Here is a 19,564-nt window from a genome sequence, read left to right as displayed (position 1 = left end):
ATGCAGATCCAACAAGACTCGATGTTGTGAGCCTGAAAAATGGCAGGCATATTTCTGTAAGTGGGAACACTGATATGAGTACCTTTTAGGGTTGCCACCTTTCTAATTCCTGGTAATTGGACCCCGAGGCGTCACCCCCTAACCCGACTCTGCTCCACCTCTTTCCCTGAGGCCCCACCCCCTTCACTCGCTGGATTGTCTCAGGGACCTGGTCTGTGAAGGCAGTGTAAAGTGCCCTTGAAGTAGTATGTGTCCATGATGTAGTAGTAGTAGTAAACTGGGCACCTGACAACCCTAAATGGCACCCAGACACAGAAGTCAAAAACTGGACTGTCCAGGTAAAAATCAGATGGGTAGCAACTCTAGTGCCATTTCTTCCAGTTGCTTCCCCATCCTATAAGTATCACTTTACCCTTAATCTAAATTTCACACACAGCTAGATGGCTCTAATCCAATTACTGCAATTTCTTTTTGATGCTGGGTAAATCATTATACTCCACCATTTATGTCAGAAGATATGAAGATATAGAGCAGTACATCTGTTGCATGCTAAATACATTTCAGCCCACAGTTGCACTCCTAATAACATCCTATATACCTTGAACAGAAACAGTGACAAAACTGAATACTGTTTGATGCCTGAGAGAGCATTTGTCTGATACTACCTTCTAGGATCTTTCAGAAAGGAAGGAACAGAGCTACTTCTTCACCCTTTCCAAGTGGGGCAGATCAAAGCCAGGGCCGGTGCAAGGAAGTTTCGCGCCCTAGGCAAAACTTCCACCTTGCGCCCCCCCCCCCCCAGCCCTGCGGCAGCCCTCCCCACACCCACGGCAGATCCCCCCACCCACCCTGAGGCACCCCCCCGCAGCAGCTCCCCTCCCCCCCCCCGGAGCCATGCAGCAGCTCCCCACCCCAGCTCACCTCTGCTCCGCCTCCTCCCCGAGCACGCCGCCCCAGCTCTAATTCTCCTCCCCTCTCAGGCTTGAGGCGCCAAACAGCTGATTGGCACCACAAGCCTGGGAGGCGGGAGAAGTGGAGAGGTCGCTGCGCTGGGAGAGGGAGTCTGAGCCGCACGTGTCAGCGCACAGCCGGCAGCCCAGCCCAGGAACACTGTAAAAAAAAATTGGGGGCACCGCTTTTTGGCACCCCCAAATCTTGGCGCCCTAGGCAACCGCCTAATTTGCCTTCATGGTAGCACCGGCCCTGATCAAAGCGCACTATGGAACTTTTCATGCACAACAACAGACTCCACGCAGTCACTCCATGTGTGGTAGTCTAATCCAGGGGCAGGCAACCTATGGCATACGTACCAAAGGCAGCACACAAGCTGATTTTCAGTGGCACTCACACTGCCTGGGTCCTGGCCACCGGTCTGGGGGGCTCTTCATTTTAATTTAATTTTAAATGAAGCTTCTTAAACATTTTTAAAACCTTATTTACTTTACATACAACAATAGTTTAGTTATATATTATAGACTTATTGAAAGAGACCTTTTAAAAATGTTAAAATGTATTACTGGCACGCAAAACCTTAAATTAGAGTGAATAAATGAAGACTCGGCACATCACTTCTGAAAGGTTGCCGACCCTGGTCTAATCTGAGGTAGATTTACACCCCAACTTGCTGCATGCTAACTGTTTATATAAACAAGCCCTTCATATGTTTTTGCTTGGAACTACATATAAGTAAGTTACCCCTCATGAGCAACAATATTAGATGAAGGATCCTTCAGATTGGCCTTATCACTAGGAAAGAATCAACCAGTATAGTCTCTGTATGCTATGCTGCTTCTAAATAAGAGGGCATTTTGCTATGAGTGCCTTCACCAATTCCCTTGGCTGGGGGAACTATTACTGCTTCTAAAAGTCTCACAGTTATATATCCCAGTTTTGGAAGGAAGCGTGTCCCAGTGAAAGCAAGTCCTTGTAACAGAAGCAAGACTTAGGCTGGGTCTACACTACCTGCCTGAATCGGCAGGTAGAAATTGACCTCTCGGGGATAGATTTATCGCGTCCCGTTGGGACGCAACAATCGATCCCCAAATCGACGCTCTTACTCCACCAGCGGAGGTGGGAGTAAGCGCCGTTGACGGGAAGCCGCAGAGGTCGATTTTGCCGCCGTCCCTACAGCGGGGTAAGTCGGCTGCGATACGTCGAATTCAGCTACGCTATTCGCATAGCTGAATTTGCGTATCTTAAATCGACACCCCCCCCTGTAGTGTAGATGTAGCCTACTCTCTGAGAAGGCAGAGGCCTACTGTACATAGGCATTGTATTTTTACCCCATCAATGGGTGCTGTATCTTCATTGTATACTTGGTCGTGCATAACAATCATATCTCAGCTTTTCAGGGAAAGTTTGCTTCCTTGATATCACAATACTATTCCAACTTTTCTGTACATATTTTTGGTTATTGGAGTTTCCCACGGTTTCCCTTCTGTAGCATTCCCATAGTTGGAATGACAAACTGAATATGATGGAGAAATGAATTTGTTACCTGATTTTGCTTCTTGGACTAGTCAGTCTTGTCATTTCATCGCCTCTCTAACTGATATATATCTAAAGTTACATTTCAGTTCAGCTGGGTAAAGGTACATCTCAGGAAATATTAGTCTAATGTTTTAATACTGTTCATCAAAGTTCTTAGACTATGTTTAGTCTTTATAAACAGTCTAGGCAGGGGTTTTCCCAGGAGGGGAAGCCAAACCTCCATCCTGTGATTGACAGGTCTGGTCTGGACCCTGGAGCTGCAGAGCAGAAGAAACCCCATTATAAGAATGGCTTGTCTGCATATAATGGAGAAGATTATTACTCAGTAGGCTAAAAATGAAATCTTAACTATAGTGCTTGATGAATATCACAAAAGCAGTAACAGATGTAAAACTAGGAAACAGGTTAGGCAATGTTATTGGTTTAGCTGCTATGGGAAAATATCTGAATCTGTGCAGGACTGTTTAAAAAACACAGTTTACTTATCTTACTGGTTCTAAGATGAGGGGCGGAGGGGAAATGACCGACTATATGATATGTCTTTACCAGCTATAATTGGGTCACTTCTCTCTCTCACACACACAAATCACTGCTATTCAGACAAAATTAAAATAAATACAGAAAGATGTTACAAAACAGCAAAAATTTGATTCTTCCTTGTCAACTCTTAAGTTGAAAAGTCTGTTTAAACTTAATGTATCCCCACTTATGTAAGAGTTACATCACCCTTTAACTGAACAAAAGCTGTTGCATAGCCTTCATCAAATAAAGTTATTCTAGATTTTCTTTTAAAATATGTTGTCTATCATTAACAGAAGACCTAAGGCAGATTAAAATTGTCCTTATTTCCTATTTTGAAGCAATTTACTTATACTAGCTTGAAACTGTGAAAACGTATGTTTAGCAATAGACTAATGAACATTCTCATATAGATGATACAGATGGAGAAGACCTACTTGGGGACTTAGTCCACCTCTACTCTACTCTACACCCCTAAATAAATTGCTATTTTCAGCAGATACAGGAAACAGAAAGCTAGGTTGAAAACAACGTACCTAGTTCCTCAATAACTCCCCTTTCTAATAGGCTCAGCTACTGTCTTACTGACAACTGTATAAACAAGAATTTTCACAGCATCTGTCTCCTTTTGATGACCCACCCACAGAGAAGATGGTTTCCTACTTATAAAACAATCTGTTGAGATTTGGAAGTTTACTACTTGTGGTCAAGGCTCTTAGGGACAAGAAAGCACAGCTGTCCTAGTTAAGATATTTAATAAAAACGGAGTTTAATAAAGCTGAGAAGAGGACAAAGGAAAGGAGTATTCCCCCTGATCATTGTTCATCACTTGAGCCCTACTTATACCCTGACTATAACTTTCTAAAACCACATCTTTTAAAATATAGCAAGATAAGGCCTAGTTTGAAACTACCACTAGCCTCTGCAGATAGTGAAAGCATCATACCTCAGCTGGTGTAAACTGCTATTGCTCCATTGACTTCAATGGAGCTGACACTGGATACCAGCCTAGGATCTTGCCCCTAGAATCTTATTCTGCATTCATTCACTACAAAACCAACTCATATTTTTGCATATTTTACATAAGAGAAACTATTTCCCCCCAAAATTACATGAAATTGATGTGCGTGTCTAGACTATCAACCAGTAATTAAACAAGGGGCTCCCACTGAACAGAGATGATATTCATTCTTCTTTTCCCAAACTTTTAAACTTTAAAAATCCAGTTTTATAAAGTGAAGGTGCTCACATTACAGCTCAAAGTTAGATGCATGACTATGTTACAGCTAAAGTATCATAGCGGAATAATCTTAGCAGACATTATTATGGTAAATCAGATTACTGTAAATGCTTTGCTTATACTGATAGACATTTCAAATAAGCACCATTATCATAGTATCTCAGTGGTATGTCCAAACTTAGGATAACCTTTTTTTCTGTATGATAGAGAGCGGCCTTCTTGTTCCCACCAGGTTTAAGAGAGTGGGGAACAATCTTAAGGTCTATGTTCCAGGAAAAATGTATGGGGAAAGGGGAGAATCTGCTCTGTTACTGGGAGAAGGCCTACTTTGGGTAACCTTACACTGGGCCTTATGTAGCAAGACTCTGACTCATCCCAATTTCTGGTGGTAGCAAATTTCCTTGAGTGAGAAAGCAATGTGCTCAGCCCTAAACTACAACATCCCACATTATTACAGATGCTGCAGCAGACTAGAGAAGCAGATGTGATGGAGACAGTTTGACGAAGGCTGATAGAATGTTTTAAAAATAAAGACTAGGACCTTGAAATGCAGAATCATATAGGGCAAGGATCCAGGGTAGAGTGTGGAGTACTGTTGTGATTTGCTTTCAGTAGTTTGCTCTTCCTGGAAAATAGGACACTGCTTGTTGAACTAGATACAGTTTCCGTATAGAGCCCAAGGTCATGTCCAGATAGAACACACCACAGTAATCCAGGGTGGAAGTGATAGATAGATCTCTGTAGTTACGCCTGCATTTGAAAGGAGAGGATGAAGTCTCCTGGCTCAGTAAAGATAAAAGGCATTTCTGGCTGCTGTTTCTGTTGGATAGTCCGGGAGTAGAGTTGACGCCAACAGGACTGAGAGACTGCATAACACCTTGAGGTCACAGCTCCTACTTCTTCCTTGAAATGCTTTCCTCTGCTTCTCACCATCATATCAGTCTTCCTAGACTGAGTCTGACCCATCTTTTTTTCTCCCATCTAGGGGCTTGGCTACACTTGCGAGTTACAGTGCAATAAAGGCGCCCCGGGAGCACTAGCTCACTACCCATCCACACTGGCAAGGCGTGTAGAGCGCTCTGACTCCGCGGCTACAGCGTTGCTGGTACTCCACCTCGGCAAGTGGAATAACATTTGCTGCACCCCCGCTGGAGCGCCGCAGTGCCAGTGTGAACGAGGTGTTGTGTTACTGAACTCTGATCGGCCTCCAGAAATGTCCCATAATCCCCTTAAGTCAAGTGGCCACTCTTGTCTTTGTTTTGAATCGCAGCAGGAATGCAGATATGCCCTTTGAAAGCTCCGTTTCTGACAGCCAGCTGCTTATCTGCCCCAAGACAAAGCAACCATTAGTGTGGAATGCTGTGAGTGGGAGAGAGAGGTGGGGGGGAGGGGAAGGGAGGGTCTGCTGCTGTCTGAACTTACAAGACAGCATGCTGACATGCTCTCAGCCCCCCCAAAACCCATTCTCTCTCCCCCCCCACATACACACAACACAATCCCTGTCATACTCCATCCCACCCACCCCCCATTTGAAAAGCACATTGCAGTCATTTGCGTGCGGGGATAGCTGCCCATAATGCACTGCTCCCAATGCCGCTGCAAGTGCCGCAAATGTGGCCATGCCAGTGTGCTTGAAGCTGTCAGTGTGGACAGACTGCAGGGCTTTCCCTACTGCACTCTATGAAGGCTGGTTTAACTCAAAGTGCTCTACATCTGCAAGTGTAGCCATGCCCTAGGTTCCAATTTAGTTCAAACACTGCAACATATGGGAAATGGCATTCTCTCCTGTTCAGCAAGATATCCTTAGAGATGAGTTTAAGCACAGTAGGCTATAGTGGCTTCTTCCATTGAGGAAAATGGCTATCTTAAACTTTATGGGGCCAATACATATTTCCATCTACTTGTACATTTCCAGGATATAAATTATCAATTACTCATTGTCAAATCTTCAAAATACTTCTACCTTTTATCAACAGTATTTCTTACAAATATATATTTATTCAATTAGCAAAAGAGATCTCCCTTACCATTAAAAGAAATGTCAGAACAAATGACATCTGCAAAATACATTCTCAAACATAAAATTCAATTACAACAAAAAAGCGACATTTGGACAATGATCGTTTGAGAAAGCAATATAAAATGTACTCATAAAACATGTTCCATTTTCAGATTACTTTTAATAAAGCCAAGCAGACAAAACTATAATTAAATTTATTTTATCTGAAAATATGTCTAACATCAGAGATTGCACCATTTGGAATCAACTTATAGAGACATTTTGGATGAGAACAGAGGGGAAGGAGGAATTTATTTTGTCATCCTTATTGAACTCAGACTACTGAGAGACAGACATAAGAAATGGCTTGCGCACACACATCTCTACTAAAGAGAGAGAAAGTATTTTTAAACAACTCAATCAAAATAACAATTTTAGCAAAAAGGTTAGTTGCCCAAATTACTGACTCCATTCATATTTCTTTCCTGGGCTCCTTTTGTAAAGACAAACATAATAAACTGAAAATTTTGAAATACTATTGAATTAATACTAATACAGCTCATTACAGCATTTGAGACCTGATTTAGTTGGGAATTGGTCCTGCTTTGAACAGGGGATTGGACTAGATGACCTCCTGAGGTCCCTTCCAACCCTGATATTCTATGATTCTATGAATCATTTTATGTTAAAAGTTGCTATAAATGCCCCACCACTTCACACTTGCCTAGATCACAGTTTTATTAAACAGGCATATTGCATTAAACAAAACATTAAAATGCCAGAGACTTGTCAGTTTTTGCTACAGGCCAATAAGTTACACTATCTGCTGTCCTGAACTGGATAACAGTTTAAGGAGTAAAGGCCATTTTGGTCTATCTGTCTCACTCATCACTGTTTCCAGGTAGGCCCTCTTGATTCTTCATTTGTATGTCATAAGTTATTTTGCTATTAATCACAAACCCCTTCTTCACGGGTCAACTATTTCCCCACATCCATTATTTATTGTTATTTAAAAAAAATTAGTTAAGTAAAATAGATAGTAATTATTTCTGTGCATAAAGCATAGAGAAGGGGACATGTGGCTAAAACAGTGCTTTATTGGAGCTCGGTAGCAAAGCATTTTTTTGCTATGACTATAGTAATGTTATCCAAAGGTGCCTTTTATTAAATTTAGTGAAAGTGAAGCAAGCAGCAGTGACCACAATTATAAAAATAAACAAATGAGTGCAGTGCTGGTTTGCGGAGTTAGATTTAGGGATATAGGCTGATGACAGCTCTTCCACCCCCTCACCCAGGAACTCTGTCACCACTAACCCTGGCACTATTTTTAGCTTAGCATCTTATTTCCAGTGGATGTCTCCCTAGTCTCCAATCAGTTCTATACCTGCAAGTATTAAGAGGTTTCCTTTTCACTATAGCCGGACATCTGGGAGTCAGAAAAAAAAAATCCCCAAAACAGGTTAACCCAAGTCATTCAACAGGAATGGGTTAAATTCCTGAAAGGGCAGGGTCCCCCTACACACTGCTGGAGATGAGGAAACACAGGCCAGTGCATAAGACTTGCTTCACTTCTCCCTCTCAGAGCAGGCGCAGCTCATTTGTATGGTAACAGTCCAGTCACACTGACTGCTCAGGCCTGTACTGTTCCAGCTGGCGTCCCCCAACGCTGAGCTAGTGTCTGACACAGCTCTCCTGCTGTCTAGCCCTGTGTGCGCGCTGCTGGGCAGCTCAAGCGGCTTCAAAGCCTGAGAGGGGCAGGTTGGGGGGCTGCCCCAGCGAGATGACACAAATCAGCGGTGTCCCTCTGAATCACAACGAAACAGGCATCGCATTGACTCAGTGCCCTGCTACTGCGGGGAGCCTGCGGCTGCCAGGACCTGGTCTCCCGCGGGCTGTGTAATACTTGGGTCGCGTTTCAGGTGTGGCGTTTAGGGTGCGGGTGCTGGGGGTGGCCCGGGATGCGCAGGAGTCAGGCTGGACGACGGGGTGCCGCCTTCTGGCCTTAATATCGCATAATAGTTGACGCTCTGCCAGGGATTGGGAACGTCGCAGCCAAGGGTGCGACAGGGGGAGCCCCGGGAGAGGGGAAAGAGGAGCCCCAGCGCAGCAGGCTTCTGGGGACAGTCCAGCTGGGGCTCACGGCGGAGGGGAGGCGGGCTGGGAGAAGCGGAGCCAGGCCCCGCGGCGGAGAGGAGAAGGGGGAGCCGCAGGACGGGACAGAGGAGCAGGGCACGGGGAGGAGAGGAGTCGGTCTGGGCATGGTTTTGGGGGGAAAACCCTGCGCCGTGCGCCCCGGGCTGGGAGAGCGACGCCCTGGCTGCGCGGAGCGGGAGCCGCGCCGACCCCGCTGAAGTTTTCCGGAGGAGTTTTACGCCCCGCAGAGCGTCTTACCTGGGGGTCCTGCCCGCGGCTCCGGCTCACGCTAATCCCGGCGGGCAGGCGGGCGGGCTCGCTGGAGAGCGGCGGCGCGGCTGCTGAGCGCCCCTTGGCTGCCGCCGCTGCCTCCGGCTCTGCAAGTTTCCATAAAAGTCCTGGTGCGCAGCCCGCGCCCGCATTCCAGGCGCGCCCGGCCCGGCTGCAGCTGTCCCGACACACGCAGGCAGGCAGGGCCCGCCGCGGCCCCCTCCCCTCCGGCACAGACCGACTCAGCGCGCTTGGGGCAGAGCCAAGCCCCCGGCCGCGCCGCAGGGGGCCAGCCCGCCCAGCCACGGCGGCTGGGTTATTTCGGGCTGGAAGCACCACAGGCTATAAATAACCGGGGGCTCTCGGGAGCAAAGCGTTCCCGGGCAGGCTCCCCCGGGGCCGGCCTCCCAGCCATGGTTACTTGAAAGGGGGGGAAGGTGACCCAAGGAAGCCTGGCTGGTGAGACAAGCACGGGACCAGTGCAGCGAAACTGAGCGTGCCGTGGCCAAGTGGCACCTGCCATGCTGGGCAGAGGTGAGGCCGTGGCAGGTAGATACCCAGTGCGCCTCTCACCCTAGTGTCGTCTAAACAGTCAGAAAATACTCACCCCCAGCCAGCCTTTCCGGGCCTCTTCCCACACAAAGTTCTGCCCCACGGCACGCGCAGAAAACTCACTGGCGTAGGCTTTGTGAGCAACTGTGCTCTGGGCCTCAGGCCCTAAAGCCCTGGGGCATTTTATAGCCTGGAGCCCATGAAAGCAGCCAGCTAATAATAGTATGTGACAGTTAACTGTGGTGGAGTGGGGAAGAGTCCAGCCAGTGCCAGCTCTATAGGAGTAAGTTAGTTACCTCATGAAGAGTATATATATTATTCCAAAACAACCATTTAGGGAACACAAGGTACCTGTCTTCCTTGCCCTGGAAATTAAGAACTTTTCTGTACTAGATGCACAAATATAACTTTAAAACTTGAATTTGAAATATACTCCTCATTGCTTGAAACTCTACTATCTATAGTAGATTTCTTCCTTTCTTAGATTATCATCTATCTACCGCAAGAAGGACTGTCTTCCTAGTTATCTGTTGTACTGTGCTTAGTACAGTGGATTTGACTTGGTTGCATACACCTTAGAATAATAAATGATAGTGCGGCTGGCAGTTTGAACATCAGACTGGAAACAAGGCATAGTTTTTTAACACTGAAAGTAAGTAACAGTTGGAACAATTTACCAAGGGTTGTGGTGGATTCTCCATCACTGAATTTTAAATGAAGATCAGATCTTTTTCTAGAAGATCCGCTCTAGGAATTATTTTGGGGAAGTTCTAGAGCTTGTGCTATATAAGAGGTCAGACAATGATCACAATGGTCCCTTCGGGACTTGTACTCTCTGGAAATTAAAATAAATAAATAAATAAAATAAAAAGTGAGGGGGAGGGGAAGGGGACGCAAGAATTCCTCATCCTTTCTTCACTCAAGTGGCTGAACCAATATCTCTCAACTAAACCTTGGGGTTAAAATGAAGATGGGATGATTTAACTTGACTTATTTTTAGATAGGTATGAGCAATTTGAAAGAGAGGGTTAAAATAAAATGTCCTGTGACCTTGTGTTACTGTGTGTGGCTACAAGAATTAGATGGGAACGTGCCATCTATTTAGGTTGTTAAAATGACACTTTTTGCCCCACAAAACTATTTATAATGTACCCATCACTGTGGAATCTGAGATCTTTAAAAAATATTAGTAATCTTTGCTCCTCCTTTCTACTAACAAGTATGATGGCTTAGAGCAGGAGGGGTGTCAAACTAATTTAGAGGAGATCACTGGATTCCATATCAATTTATGGTCTGGGATATAAATTCATAACTTCATACACTATTCAATCTAGACACTAGGGAGGTTTGTATAAAGGAAAAATATCGTTTATGTAGTAACTACACTTTTATTTATAACTTTCATATGCTGTCATTATTCAGTGAGAAAACCCACTTTCCTTTAGGCCACCTGTTTCTGTTCTCTTTCTTTGCATGCATTCTCTGTTCTGTCCTTCGGCTTTCTTTCCTTGCAGCAACTTGCAATTCTCATCCCTTGAAGGCTTCACTTCCATCCCCTTTCCCATTAGCTGTTAAGAGTTGACACCAATAAAATTAACAGAGGATAGGAACATTCACACCTCATAGTCACTGTTTCAGACTCTCACAGACACCGATATTGGCTTACACTCTGTAGTAGTGCACCCTCACCTCATAAGTACCATCTCATTTTTGATTGAAGTGGCCTTGTCTCTAATGCTCCCCTACTGGGCTCTTCCTTTGACTGCAGTGGCCTCTCCCAGCCTGTTTCATCCCCCAAATCCCCTCTTGATGGTCAGTGGTTTGGCTCTCCAGCCATGTCACATAAAAGTCAAAACCTCTTCCAGGCTACCACAAACAAATCAAATAAAAATCAAAAGAAGTTTTCAAACTAATGTCCTTCCACCCCTCTGAAGCTTCATTGTAGTTCCCTTATTGACTTTACCTCAGGGCTTCCGCTGCAGGAACCTAACCTGCTCCTATGTTCTTCTTCCATTGTTTCCTAGCTATTAAACCCTATCCCAGGGCTTCTCTCTGCCAGAGAGACCTGTCTCCTCTGCAAGTACTCTCCAACCAAGCTTCCTCTTGCCTCCTGGCCAAAGGAGGCAGAGCTATTAATTACCCCCCAGATGCAAAGCATGACTAACTGGGGTTCTTTCTCTTGCCTTGCAGCTGGTGGGGGTTAAGCCCCATCCAACACTCCAAAGTCTATGAAGGTCCGTCATGCCACTTATCTAGACCATGTCATGAATGTCTTTTCTTCACCTATGTTTTGGTTGATAGAAAAAGGAGTAATAACTTTTAAACTACAGGACTAAATGACACCAATTTTCTGTTAGGCTTTTGCTAGATCATCAGCTTACCATGCTGAAAATCATGCTTGGGATTGTTTAATGTGTAGAATTAAACAAAAAAGGGCCATACTATCAGTTTAAATTAATGCACCTAAATGAAACATGTTCTAATAGTTTCTGCTTCCCTGCTTTTTCTTTTAAATATTTAAATTAAAAAAAAAAAGAGTTTGAGAAGAAAACCCCAATACCTACAAGTTTAATTGGTGCCAAAGCTGGCTGCAAATAAAATATTGAAGTACACATGCACATTAGAGGAAAACCTAATTAAAATTTAGACACATGTAATCAGGCTGGTCCAACTACATATAATGAATGAGCATTAGAGCAAATATATGGTATTTTTTTGCTTTATATATGGAAATTCATTGTATAACTCAAAATGAGAATTATTTTTTTTCTAAAGTGTTTTCATTGAATTGTTATATTTGGATAAAAACATTTCATTTAGGCAGTAGACAGTTCACCAGTATGCTTACCATTAGCCAACTTAAGTTGATACATGCTAAGTTTGTAAAAACCAAAGACTACGTAAGTGAAGTAGAATAATCATTAACCTATTAAAAGTGAGTTTACAACTAAATCACAGCTAATATAAATATCTTAATTCTTGTATCATTTAATGTTTCTGACTGACCTTAGCAGTACCATATGGCTTTTGCATGTAACTTGCTCCAACTAGCATCGAAAGTTGCATTCAAAAGTAGCATGTTTGAACAAATAAATTCAGTTCTGATATTATGAAACACTACATATAAACTACTGTAGTGCAGTAGGAGACATACCATAAATGCTGAAGTGTAACTTTGGCATTCCTGCTTCCCAGGATAGCAGGCACAGGTAGAAAGCACTTCAGATATATGTGGCTGGTTAGCAACAGATCTTCTTTATGTACTTTCTTCTAGGCAGCTATGCAAAGGAATTAATTTCTGTGATAGAAGTAGCCAGCTGTAGGATGAACTAGAAAGAAAAAAATTACAGTCCAGAATAACTGCATCCATGAACACTGACTCCTTCTCTCCAAATTTGTATCCATTTTCCTCAGCACAGTTTTTATTGGAAGTTCACATAAGTACTACTTGCTACATACTATCTGAAGCACACAGTGGGTGACCATCTCACTGAAAAGCAAGATAGTGACATCATCAGAACAGGAAACACGTGAACCTGATTTAGAGCCTAATCCTAATTCTGTGGGATGCTGATTGCCACCAGCTTCTACAGGTTTAAAAGGATTAAAAATTAATATATTTAATTTTTATCTATGTTCTACATCAGTGGTTCTCAAACTGTCGGTCAGGACCCCAAAGTGGGTCGCGACCCCTTTTTAATGGGGTTGCCAGGGCTGGCGTTAAGACTTTGCAAGTCCCAGGGCCGAAGTCCTGCCACCTGGGGCCAAAGCACCCTGGTGATCCCCAGCTACTGTACTGGACCATATGGCAGTTGGCAGCCAGCACAAGTTACAGCAATCTGAAAGTTGCTCTAATATATGCTATGAGACCAAGAGAGCACAAAGCACATTTTGTCCACATCTAAGGATCCGGGCCAGAAAGTGCAGAGTAAAGAGAGTAGCTACTAAACCACTTACAATCTAGCATATGGTGACAATAGTGCTTGTCTGCATTAGCAACTACTGTCAAGAAGTCACAAATGCTGGTGCCAGCACATTAAGATGCTACAGGTTATTCCATATTTTTATATATATATAAATAAAATGTTTTAATCTGTTTTCCTTTAAAAACTGAATTGTGGAAGGGCACATTAATACAAATAATAATAAAAAAAATCTTACTCAACTCTCTTACTTTTGATTTTGGACTATAATGCAACATTAAACTTAACACTTTCAGCTTTGGAGCCTTAAGTATCAGAACCTGGAACTCTAATCTAAAATGTTATTTTAAAAGCTAAAAATTTATTCTGTGTATCACTCAGATGCTGAAATACTCTATTCTTATAAAGTACCATAGAAAGGGTCTTTGGGGATTCTTTCAAAGGGATACCCATGAAAAAGTTTTTCCTCAAACTTTTTATTCTGAAATTCAAGACAAGACTACACAAAAGATTCCCTGAACTGAGCACCAGTGTGTACAGATACACACACACACACTTACCAAAACTCATATATAAAGTCCTCTCCCAAACCGAAGGTTGGCTTTTTGAAAGAAAAGACCGAGACTGATTTAATTGAGAAACAACATGTCTTTAGGTTTTATCATACAGCCTCACTTTAAAATATAGTTAAAATGCTACATTTGAACCAAGAATGATACTAGTTTATTCATAACCGCATCATTTTAAAAACCTAGAAAGATGGGTTTTAAACCAATTAATTAACCTGAAAAAACTGTCACTACTTTTAGAATATACCAAACAGTGATCTCACACTAGTGATTTCAAATGTCAACTTCAGTGATGATGTATTTACATATTTTAAGCCAACACCAATTAGCATAGAGTTTTTCGTGTTATTTTCACCTGCCCAAATGGTGACTGCATTCACTCCATTATGTTTCAATACAAAATGACTGTTTACATACACATACACAATTTTAGAGCGTAGTTAAATATTTTGTAAAGGTGTTTTTTTTGGGGGGGGGGGGGGAAGGGGCAGGTGTATCACATAATAAGTTGAAAGATGTGTATATCTTGGCTGAAACACTTTCTAGACATAAAACACATTGCAGAGTTTGTACTGAACATTTCATATAATAAGGCTTAAAGACAAACTCATCTAATAACTCCATATACCACATATCACATAATATCTGTGGCAAATGTACAGTATTTCATAAATAAATTTTATCCAAATATTGCAGAAAAAAACGTTGGGGTACATTATATATAAATACAGAGATAGTTGAGCTGTGATTTTAAATTTAGGTATATATACTGTAATATGCTCACCAGTTCTTTTCCTATTTTTTTTTTTAAATCTCCCTGAGTCCATTCCATATTTAGCAACACAGTTACATATTCAGATGTTTGCTCAAAAATAGCAATGACAGCATTGGAGGGGGAAAAAAAGGCAAGGTGCACTCAATTTAGGTTTTTTAAGCTTATTGTACTTTTTCTTCCAAAAGCCCATTGGCCACGATGTGTCCATGACCATTTATGCAACCACTGACATGCCTTAGTGAATCGGCTCCAAGGTAGGCCATTAAAAGTTCAGTGCGACGCATTAGCAATTGCATAAGATCTTCAGCTAAATTCTCCATAGTTGAATATCGCACCTTTTCAAAGTCAAAAATGTCTTTGAGGAAGTAAAGAACTTGATCCTAGTGGATAAAAAAGAAAAACCTGTATTTACTTATAGCAATGTATAGAGTTTTGTTAAATATTAATTATACAATGTTATATATTTTTCCTCATTTATACATAATCTTTCTGAAGCACATATAAAATATGCACACAAATTTACTGGGCAATTTCTTACCGTGTCTAACTACCAACATTCATTTACTAACTCTCTTGACTGTTTAAAAAAAAAAAAAAAAAAAAAACTTTAAAAATAGACACTGTCAGGTAGGTTTAGGCTCCAAAACCAACCTAATATGAATAGAAATGTTCATGATTAATATTTTTTTTTAAGAAGTTGCATTGAGCTGAACTGTTCGAAATAAACAAACAAGAAAACTTCCAGCACTTTGCTAGTGCATGGAAGAACAAGAAAGGGAACAGACTATAAATACGTAAAATTGACCAATCTAGTTTTACTGTTCACACATAACGAAGTGCAAAAATTAGACCAATGCCATAAATAGTGAATTGCAAATTACTGTCCTAATGTTGCAAGAAAACACTTATGTATACCAGTAGTCTCATGACTTCCGCTGGATTACTCATGTACAAAGTGTTACACAGACTCATAAGTGTTTTCAAGACTGGGGAGCCTATGTTCTGAAAATTCTTAGTGTGTTAATAACTTACAGTAGGGGTGGGGAACCTCCGGCCTGCTTTTTAATTTAATCTGACCCGCGGCAAGTCTCCGCGCTGTGGGGTGGAAGGCCCGAGCCTCGGCACCCCCCACCCTCCCGCGGGGCTGTGTGTGGCCTGCGACTGAGCCTGTATCCCTACTCGCGTCCCAACCCACTGCCCCAGTTTGGAACCCCCCCCCCAAACATACCCTAACTCCCTCCCAGAGCCTGCACCCCCACCCACACCTCAACCCCCTGCCCCAGGTTGGAACCGCCTCCCGCACCTTAATGCCCTCCCAGACCCCTACCCCGACCCAGCCCCGAGCCTCCTCCTGCACCCAAAACTCCTTATCCCCAGCTCCACCCCAGAGCCTGTACCCCCAGCCGGACCCCTCACCACCTCCCACACCCCAACCTCCTGCCCCAGCCCAGAGGCCTGCTCCTGCACCCTGAACCCCTCATTTCTGGCCCCACCCCAGAGCCTAGGGGAAGCCCTGAGCCACTGCACCCCTCGCCCCCTCCCACGGGGCTGCATGTGGCCCATGACTGATTTTTTCTGGGCTCAATGGCCCCTGATAGAAAAAAGGTTCCTCATTCCTGATTTACAGTATAATTAGCAACATAGGTAGGGATTTTTTTTCTAGTATGGGGCAAATTAATCCCTGTTTTTTGTGGCACTAGGCTACATTAATCTCTGGTATAACAACTGAAAATCAGGATGAATATTGACTAGCAAAGATTTTTTTATATAAATTATTTTTATCGTAATGGTGTTCCTTTAAGTAAGATCCTCCCATCTGATAGGTGCTTTTTTATGTTAGATAAATGATCATTACAAAAAGGATGCATACCTTAAAGAAGCAGCATAAATCATAAAGAGAGTTTCTAGGTCCCAAAAAGCCCCATGCCAAAACAGGACTGACATGCTCACAAATGGCATAGAAGTGTGCAAAAAAACCATCAGGTACCTGGTGATGTAAGAAGTAGAGAAAGAAGTTATTTTTCTCAATATAAATCCCTATTATATCAAATTAGGGCATTACAGACGCTCCCCAACTTACGCAAGTGTTTCGTTCCGGAATGCCTTGCGTAATTTGAATTTTGCTTAAGTCCGGAACGTATACCCGACAATTACGCAAAAAAAGAAAAGAAAAAAACCAAAAGAAAACAACCTATTTCTAGCTTACGGAACTTTTTCTGTATGTATGCAAGTCTCTGGTAACTAGCCAAACTACTCATTTAAATTACATTGTATATCAAGTAAGTGGAAGGATTGTTAAAAGTTTTTGACTTCAGCAGTATTTTAGAATATAAACATTTTGAAGGAATCTTGATTTAATATTGATATTCATACATTAATAATTTAAGGCTAGATGAGACCACGCAGCACAGAGCACCGGGTCAGGCCGGGTTCTGTAGCTGCGCTGCCCCAGGAGCTCAGAGCCCCACCGCCCAGAGCATTGTGCCAGCGGTGGAGCGAGCGAGCTGAGGCTGCGGGTGAGGGGGAACAGTGGGGGAGGGGCCAGGGACGAGCATCCCAGGCCAGGAGCTCGGGCAGGACGGTCTCGCGGACTAGATGTGGCCCCCAGGCGGTAGTTTGCTCATCCCTGATTTAGATAATATGGTACTGGGGTCCATGTAAGTACTTATATTCAGACAGGACTAGAGCCAGATCTTGACTCCAAATTCTGTGCTCTACCGACTAAAACATTCTGCCTCCCTTGTAAGTGTGTCTTCAAGCCTCAGGGCATGTCTACACTACTAAATTACGCAGACCTATGTTGGATGACCAGTAATTACTGCAGTGGTACATGTCCACACTACTCTCCTTCTATCAGTCATGCGCCTCCTCACGAGGAGCCGTTCCACCAACTTAAGAAGAACAGTGTAGGGGACTCAGAGCCCCCCCGCCAAGCTCTCAGCTCTGCCGGGAGTCCGGGAGGCAAAACTGCTGCGAGTGGGGAGCTGGGCAGGGGCAGCCAGGCTCTTGGCAGGAACCCCAGGCAGCAGCCCAGCTTGGAGCCCGGTGGGCAGCTGGACTCCTGCTGGAGCCCCCACTCCCTGGGATGACAGGCCAGTAACCAATGTCAGTAACGCACAGTGTACAGTGTGTCGCCATAACTAAACTGACATAAGCGCTATGCCTCTCATGTAGGTGGAGTTATTATGTCGGTTTAGTAGGCAACTTACATTGGCGGGAGCAAGGCTGTAGCGTGGACACTGACAAGGTTAGGTCGATGTAAGCTCCTTACGTCACACATACACACCCACCCACCCTATAGAGTGAGTGAGTGTGTGTGAGAGAGAGAGACACACACAGAGTCTTTCACACTCACCTCCCAACACATAACTTGTATTATTTTTGTTGTTGTTACTTCTTGATACTTCCTGCAATGCACATATATTCTCTGTAAATTTATTCTTTCAAAGTGCTGTTATTTAAGTTTTTTGACTAGTCTATGCATTTCATAATTTTTATTTCTCTTACGTTTAAATTTAATTCTTTGATAAGTGAGTTAAAATGCCTAACCTGTCATGGCTGGAGTAATTATTCCTATGGTATCTTTAAAAAAAAAATTATATCTAGGTTTTTTTCTTTCTACTTGTGGCGCACATCCGCACATTACCTTGATATTGGTGCACATAACAAAATTCATTCCACACATGGATGGAAAAGATTAGAGGGAACATTGCACATGAGTTGTCATCTTATCTTCCATGAATCCACATTAATTGACATGGTAGACTTTACACACGTACACATTTAAGTGTCTGCAGGCAGGGCCGGCTCCAGCTTTTCTGCCGCCCCAAATGGGGGGAGGAGGCAGGAAGGGGGGAAATGATGAGAGGCGGCAATTCGGCGGCGGGTCCTCCCTCTCTTCCTCTTGGGTGGCAACTCAGAGGAAGAGAGGGAATGCGGGACCCGCTGCCAAATTCCCGCCGAAGACCCCGATGTGCCGCCCTGATACTGGACGGAGTGCCGCCCCTTTGAATTGGCCGCCCCAAGCACCAGCTTCCTACGCTGGTGCCTGGAGCCGGCCCTGTCTGTCTGCAGGATCAGGACTTTGTAATTTATTTCTTTGATGGCACATAGGGTGACTTCAAACTCCGAGTATTCTAAGAGTTGGTCACTCAAGTTTGGTCAGAATCTCTGAATTATAAAATTAAACAGGCTTCAGATTAGATCTCAAGACAATTTACCTTCATTTGCTGCCTTTTTTGCTTCAGTACTGACCAGCAGCTTGAAGCCACAGCCTAAATGTAAGAAGAAATTATTTAAGTAACTTTTACACAAGAAAACTGACTATTTAAAAAAGCAGCAGACTATAGGATCTTGCATTTGATGACCAGTTATTTCCTTAATTTTAATGCTTTGATAGCATAAGTTCAAACATAAAATGTCATCTGTTGTGAATAGCTCATTTTACTATCAGTTCATATTTCTTATATTTAAATTTAAAAAAATGAAATTGTGTATTCTTTCCCAGAAATTCTGTCCCATTTTGCATTAGTGCCAAATTGTTTTGAATTACTAAGCCTAACTTTTTTTCCCACAATTTAACATTAGCAACACTTACATTCAACCTCGCTGACACACAGTATGTTGTGTGCCAAAATGTGTGTTCCAAACCCATAACTATCTCAGATTTTTAAAAGGAAGCATATGAATACATGGTAATGGCCTTTTTCACTTTAAGAAAGAATCCTTGAAATAGTTTTGCATACAGCTGTGGAGTTTTGTCCAAATAAGGATCTGAGTCAATACAACATATTGATGGCAAATCTAGGCTCCCCTCCCCCCACAGCACATAACATTCAGATGGAATGTGATGCTACTTCAATACCATAAGGAAACTTGCTACTCACAAAACACAACTTTACCACATATGCTACAAAAAATATGTGCCTTACCTTTTTTCTGTAGAAGAAATATTTCAATTGAAGGATAAAAAATAAAAAAGGAAAACCAGCAGTTTATAGTTCTAAATAGATGCAATGACAGCAACATCTCTCACCTATGAACAATTGGTCACACCACAATCCCTTCCTTCAAACATGCATGGATAAGCTCAGT

General features: G+C 43.0%; 2 protein-coding genes across 39 annotated transcripts in view; both read right to left on the bottom strand.

Annotated features, from left to right (window-relative positions):
* NEXN (nexilin F-actin binding protein) overlaps positions 1 to 12,527 on the bottom strand; it is a 43,299-nt gene extending 30,772 nt beyond the window's left edge. For 7 of the 20 annotated variants that reach the window (XM_065555488.1, XM_065555490.1, XM_065555489.1 and 4 more), the window contains exon 1: positions 8,640 to 8,780. Coding sequence is in view for 6 of the 20 variants with exons in the window: in XM_065555480.1 (XP_065411552.1) it covers positions 12,358 to 12,385 (28 nt within the window). In the remaining 14 variants the exon portion in view is untranslated. Of the gene's footprint in view, positions 1 to 4,790; positions 4,816 to 8,639; positions 8,846 to 9,258; positions 9,381 to 12,357 lie in introns of those variants that run through there. The other 13 variants (XM_065555480.1, XM_065555492.1, XM_065555491.1 and 10 more) reach the window with 7 other exon arrangements.
* A 1,227-nt stretch (positions 12,528 to 13,754) lies between these two features.
* Positions 13,755 to 19,564, bottom strand: part of MIGA1 (mitoguardin 1) — a 49,259-nt gene continuing 43,449 nt past the window's right edge. For all 19 annotated transcript variants that reach the window (XM_065555503.1, XM_065555508.1, XM_065555513.1 and 16 more), the window contains 3 exons: positions 18,691 to 18,744; positions 16,341 to 16,457; positions 13,755 to 14,850 (listed from right to left, as the gene is read on the bottom strand). In XM_065555503.1, the coding sequence (XP_065411575.1) occupies positions 14,632 to 14,850; positions 16,341 to 16,457; positions 18,691 to 18,744 (390 nt within the window). In that variant the 3' untranslated portion in view covers positions 13,755 to 14,631. The remainder of the gene's footprint in view (positions 14,851 to 16,340; positions 16,458 to 18,690; positions 18,745 to 19,564) is intronic.

Source organism: Chrysemys picta, chromosome 8 (genome assembly GCF_011386835.1).
Source record: "Chrysemys picta bellii isolate R12L10 chromosome 8, ASM1138683v2, whole genome shotgun sequence".
NCBI classification, from domain to species: Eukaryota; Metazoa; Chordata; order Testudines; family Emydidae; genus Chrysemys; species Chrysemys picta.
The sequence above is the reverse complement of the archived record's forward strand: the minus strand, read 5'-3'. Positions and strand labels throughout refer to the sequence as shown.